The sequence below is a fragment of the Dendrobium catenatum genome, unplaced genomic scaffold (genome assembly GCF_001605985.2).
Source record: "Dendrobium catenatum unplaced genomic scaffold, ASM160598v2 fragScaff_scaffold_157, whole genome shotgun sequence".
NCBI classification, from domain to species: domain Eukaryota; kingdom Viridiplantae; phylum Streptophyta; class Magnoliopsida; order Asparagales; family Orchidaceae; genus Dendrobium; species Dendrobium catenatum.
In genome coordinates this window covers 78,996-85,645 of record NW_021318619.1, presented here as the reverse complement: position 1 = coordinate 85,645, position 6,650 = coordinate 78,996, and the positions used below count along the sequence as shown (strand labels likewise).

General features: G+C 30.6%; 1 protein-coding gene across 3 annotated transcripts in view; it reads left to right on the top strand.

Annotated features, from left to right (window-relative positions):
• The first annotated feature begins 288 nt into the window (after positions 1-288).
• The window catches only part of LOC110104555, a 34,955-nt gene continuing 28,593 nt past the window's right edge, over positions 289-6,650 (top strand). The window contains exons 1-2 of one of the 3 annotated variants that reach the window (XM_020833724.2): positions 289-649; positions 5,890-6,087. In XM_020833724.2, the coding sequence (XP_020689383.1) occupies positions 455-649; positions 5,890-6,087 (393 nt within the window). In that variant the 5' untranslated portion in view covers positions 289-454. Of the gene's footprint in view, positions 650-5,867; positions 6,088-6,650 lie in introns of all 3 variants that reach the window. The other 2 variants (XM_020833714.2, XM_028692783.1) reach the window with 2 other exon arrangements.

Genomic DNA, 6,650 nt, shown 5'->3' with positions numbered 1-6,650 from the left:
ATTAAATGAAATTAAAAAATAATTTTATATGACTTTATAAATATAGTTTTATAATGTGAAATATTCTTTGTCCAATCCGATTTTCATAATCTTATTTGAAACATGATAGCTTGAATAATAAAAAAAATGATTATTTCAAAATATATGAGATTTATTTGTTCAAATATACGTATTCTATAGTACATCAGGTTAATAGAAGATAAATTTTTTAGAACTATAACATTACTTGGAAAAAATATGGCAAACGTACTGTGATAAAAAAACAATGTCAGAGGTCACATGTTCCATAAGCAACGGAGAACAAGAAGACAAGCTGATGATATGGCTGGTTAAGATTTCCTCTTGGCCTTCTCTCTTCTCTTTCTACCTTTCTTTTTCTCTCACTGCCGCTAAAAGGAGTGAAAAAGCAAAAGAGTATATTCAAATCAAAGTGGTGGTTTGAAAAAGGTGAGCGATGGGTTTTCCTTCGCTGGGGTTTGCGCTGCCCTCCCCGAAGACGCCTCTCTCCTCTACTTCTCACTCCTCCGTCGGTCCACGAGGCACATCTCAAAGCCGTAGTTCCATCTATCAATCAACTGATTCCTTTTGCTGTAGAAGATGGTCCCTTGGCAGAACTCGTCCATCCAGCAGATTTCTATCCTTGAGTCCGGTAAACCCTTCTCTGCTTCTAGAAAAATGAGGTTTTTTTGGGCTTTACTGATATTTTCTCTTTAGATCTAGTATTGTTCTTTTCGTTTGTAGTAATGATCTTCGTTAGGTGGCCGTATGCTGAATAGCTTCTATTTTGAAGAAATTTCACATTGTTTGGGCAAGAGGAGCATGTGCATTATTTTAATTTTAAGGATTGATATCTATTAACTTCACCAAATCTCGCTTTTTCCTACTTTTGGGTTCGTTATACTTTTGTCACCATTGCTTGCCAAAAACTGACATTCTAGTTCTCATTTGTTACGTGGCATTGATCAGTTTTTTTTTAATTATTTTTAATTTTTTTTAGGTCTCATTGGGTTGCTTGAAGTTAGAAAACATGTTTATGCAACTTATTGAATTTGATAAATCCATTATTCAGTTTGATGTGATTAGAAATTAATATTAACTCCAGCTTCACAAAACCTCCTCAACTTTAATCATTTCAATTCCATTCTCAAAATGAGTGAAAATAAAATTATATTTTCTATCTACATGCAACCTTAATGTTTTTAACGGTTTCTCTGAAGAAAAGTTTTAGGATTTTGTAATTGGTGTTCATGACTTTTTCCCCCTATTTGGTCCAACTTGTTCTATGATTGTAATTTGTTTATTTTAATTCCTTCAATGTCTCCATAATGTATATGGATCCTTAGTTCCTGGCCTTTTTCTTGATTGGCATATGCTATTCTATCATTAAAAAAAAAAAAAAAAATCTTTACTCATACTTCACATGATCACAATTAGCTTTGTAGCTAATATCAAACTTCCATACAGTAAAAAAATTGGTTAACAAAATTTTCAAAAATGTGCTTGTATGGTAGAAAAATTGGTAGTGGCATCAACAATTGGAGAGATGAACCTTTGGACATCTCTCTTTCGAAACTTTTATATATCTCCATATTATCCCAACTATTGGGGTCATCTTTATGAATTCTCTTCTTTGTTTCCATTTTTTTTTGTTGAGTGTTGCATGAGGTGATAAACTTATTTTATAAAGAATTCTATCCATATTACATTTTCTTTACCCTTTTTCTTTCTAATTATTCAACACTTAACTTTATGCACTCAAAATACTGATGCTATCTTTTTTACCACCCTTTATTATATAGGCCGAAACCACCTAAATCTAGATTTTACTACCTATCTGTAGTTGATGCTTCTTCGTCTTTATCTAATCATTTCTTAATCCACTATTTCTAGTTTTGTTGTACATTCATTTTAAATTCTTATTATTTATTTTCTTGTCATACCCAACATTGTATCAATGTAACCAACATTTGGATCCATTCAACATAATTGGCCTAAGTGCAACATATAAAACTTTCTTTTAGGTCTTCTTGATATTCTGTTATTAACACAATATTCTTGAGCTAGTTTTCCTTATTAGTCACTCAGCCTTAACTTCTAAAGTTAAATCCTCATATTTATTCTCATTTTTCTTGATATTACTGCAACCACTCTCAATGTTTCACCGGATGCAAAAATGTGTTGCACCATGTGTACTGAGTAAATTAACAACTGACATACACCATAATGCATAAAATATACTCTATGTTCTATTAATCATAAGTCCTTTGTATTTTAAACATACATTCCATTATTTTCTTACTTATTTTAGTAGAGGCCTGATTTATTAGAATTATATCATATATGAAAAATAAACACAAAGATATGCCATTATGAATTTTCTTTATAAGCTTCTCCATAATCAATATAATGAGATGCACACTTAAGTCAATTTGTTTTTCTGCAAGTGCTTTAACATGTTTGTATCTCAATTTTGAGAGTGAGTTGAATTGCAATGAGTTGCAATGACATCCATTTGTTTTTGCAGGAAGCCATGATTTGACTTTTTGTGAACTCTATTCTTGCGTTTTTTATTTATAGAGGGTTTCATTTTTTCCATGCTCATCTTAATTTTGCATTATTTTATTATTATTTTATATAACATCAATATTTCAGGCCATTAACCTATAAGTTTAATATTATAAATTATTATATCACCATTTTACGCAAATAAGCAAAATTGAAGTTGATTTGGTTGAAACTCACTTCTCACCTCTTTAAAAGTGACTTTGAAGAGGGAACTTGAAACGCCTTCTAAATGTCAAGAAAAATATTAAATTTTTAATACTTTTCCTTAATTGCCTTGTTACTATTTCGTTGCAAATATTATGAGTCTAAAGTAAAAGAAATGCATACGTTTTAATTTCTTTGGTGTTTAGTGTGAAGTAAATTAAATCAAAGCATGAATGCCAGGAATTAGGAATATTCCATTATGTCAATTTTAAGGGAATTTGGAATTTGTTAAAATTGAGCAAATTCTAAATGCAATGGAAATTCTTAGTGGTCATTTGCCTCAACCACCTGCTTATCACCACCACTATCATTGCCATCGCCGCCTACCATAGCTGCTTGCCGCAATCGCTCACTATTGAGCATCACCACGTCACCTATTGACAATCACTCGGAGTTTTTTGTTGTATTTCCTTACATTTGACTTGCTTTCAACCAAATAGTTCATGCATTTCTAATATGCACGTATTTTTAACTTCACTGCACTTCTAATATACATATTTTAAAACATCCAAAGTCCAAAAATATGTTTGCAGTGGATCTTTCTAACATACACAATTATTCTTTGATATTAATCAATGTTTAAAATTGCATAATTAGAGACGTTCCTTAGCATTACTATTTGGAAAAATATAATATGGTGTATGCCTCATGTTTGCTAGATATGGCGTACGCCATAATGGGGGTAAGGTGCCCTTAGTGCTATTTTTGAGATGACATAAGCTTATAAATTAAGGTTTTGGTTATTTAAAAATTTAATTTATAAATTGAGTATTTAAAATTAAAAATATTTGCTTTTGTTTAAACCTAAACCAAGTTGATAATATGCTAGTCTCAGGAATTGCACAGCCTCAAGGCTTGCAAGCTAAACCGCTCACTGTAGAAACCCTCAAGGTTAAACCTTGACTCTGTTGTGTTGCTCATGCCGTTGTTGTGCTGTAGTTTCTAATTATGCTTTTTCTTAATTAATTAATACTCCAAAATTGTAAAGATTTCCAATCGAAGTATCAAATTTTATATGCTTGTCATTAGGGTGTGAGCAAAATTGGAGTACAGATAGCAAATTCATAGTAAGTGAAGAAGTCACTTAACTATCTTAAGGGTGAACTCATTGGTTTTCATTATATATCAGAGATTAATTGATAGATATTTAAAGAAGACAATTTAGCAGGATGACTAAAATACATTAATAAGTAATGATGTGTCATTAAATGACGAATGATTTGTAGAGGAAAAAAATAGAGTTACACCATCACAATTATAAGTGGAAGATTTTGATATTGAGTTTTTTGATGAAGTAACAAGATTGAGACAAGTTGCAAGAAAATGACATGAAAGGTTTGCATAAAATGTTTATGTAATAGAAATTACAATTATCAATATTCATTGTTTTAAAATTTAATTAATATTTATTAGTTGTTTTGATTAGGAAAGAGGAATATAGTTGGGATTGATGAGGAAGAATATTGTGCAGAAGTTGATATAACTTAAGATGATGGAGGAGAGAAAGAAATTAATTATAATGATGGTTTTAATGAAGACTCTCTGAGCGATGAGATTAGGGGTAACTTTTGAATTTATAAATTTGATCTTAAACTACTTGTATTGATTTGGGAGTGGTGAAGTGTTATTTCTTAGTTCATGTATGGCCTTTTATTGCTTTATTTTGATTTTTATGATTTTAATTTGACATCATACTTTGATATTGCTTAGTATGTTATTTACAATTTCATATTTTTTTATTAATTTAATGGTTTAATGCTGAGGCTTATGACTTAAAATGCCTCCAAATTTATGCCTTGCCTCATAAAAGAGAATGCTTCAATACTCTATTGCGCACTTTCAAACTTTGATATTAATATATTTGATCGAAGTCTATTTTTTATTACCTCTTAAATAACTTCATTTATGGCACATAAGTTTGATTCCCTATAATAATCATAATTTTATATGTCTCTTTTGTTCTTGAATATTTATATCAAAACATTTCTTCCTCAATTATTTAGTATTCTCTTAGTCTTTCAAAATTTCATTAATAGTGTTTTGTATAACAAAATTACTGTAATTTCATTCATAACTTTCCAGATCTCAATGGGCATCTTATCTTGACTGAAGTTCTACCTGTATGCATTTTATATAGAGTTCAAATCACTTCACTTATTTGGATTAATCTATAATATATCTTATCAATCTCCACGTTATGCATTAAAATAAAAAGAAATAACCTTTAAAACAGTTATTTAATATATTCTCAAAGTAGAATTTTCTTTCTTACTTGATGTCATCATCTTTGATTTTAATGCATCTAACTTGATGAAAGTTTTTAGACCACTTATTTATTACCTTTAAATATTTTATATATTTTCTATTCTCATTTTTCTTAGTACCTGTATGTAAATTATCAAAAGTTGTAGTTTCTTACTTTACCAATCTCTTTATAAAATTTCCAGCTTTCAATATTTTTAGCGCCATAGGTTGATTTTATCAATGACCCACCTTTATGAGAAATGTTTTCCACACCCACAAGCATAGTGGTCAACTGCCTCTTATACAAGGAGTGCCATACCCATGTGAGGTAACATGGTCATGCTCGCACAAGTATTGTGACTATGCCCCTACGTTTATTTTTTTTGTTTATTGGAAAATAATACTATTTCTATTATGAAAAGTTCCCTTTATTCAACTTTACATAATACCTCTTATCAGAATAGTGCTTGCCGAATGCATTTATGAGGTTGTACGAGACATAATTAAAAATGTATTCTTTAACCTCTTTTATGCAATACATATTTATATTTTTGAAAATTAATTTATGATCTCCTGTAATGCATCTTTGTAAGGATCTTACTTATTATTTCCTTGCTTAATTTTCATGGGTTTAGGAAAGTAGAGATAGACCTAAAAAGACATGATTAGAAAGTATTAGAGATGACTTTTTTTTAGTAAATTTAAATGAGAATTTGACTCTTACTAGGACATAATGGAGAAAAAAGAGTTTATGTAGCTGACCCCACGTAGTGGGATAAAGGCTTAATGTTGTTATTATTGTTGTTGCTTAATTGTCATGATATGTTTGGTTTTTACTAATGATTTATTGCCAGGGGCTCTTTTTTATTTCAATAGTTGCTGTCTTGTGGATTTATGAGAAAACAAGAAGACACAAGCTCATTGGAAAATGAAGGTCACAATGACCTATTTATGTTTGGGTCTGATGAGGTGGTTGGCCCCCAAGTTCCTACACAAGCTCAATCAGTTGTTGAAGGTTCAGGCACAGTGGTTGTATCAGAATACAAGCCAATTCCTGATATTGATTATTTACAGGTATCTAGATTCTTGTCTTTATACTTAACTTTTGCTCATATACTGGTCCATAGCCTAGTTCTGAAATAAATATGTAGGCCTACATGTATTGGTTATTTTCAAGGAGCTTGCGTCCATGTATTGTGACTGTTTTTGGTATCAGTGAATCCATTGGTGTCATTGTTAGCAAATTTTCTAGGTTAGTTTTAATTGGTGAACATGTTAGAAAAAAGGAAAATTTTCTTAAATTACATGCTCTTCTAGGAGAGAAATCCTTTTGGGTATTTCATATAGGATTGTTATTATTGGTTATATTTCTAGCAGATGCATCTTGAGAAGAAAGGATGATTCTTGGGCAGTTGGGCATCTTAGTGGTTTGCATTATTAATTTTTTAGTACTCTATGATTTCATTGGAATTTTCGTGCATAGCTTGACTTAATTAAAGGAGCGTTTTGTGGCTTCATATTATGGATGATTTGAATGCTAGCGAATGTGGATATAAGATAAAGATATTTGGTTCTTTAACTGAATTATTTTATTAGTTCATCATAATCCAGTAGCCAGGAGTCCATGAAACCCAGCC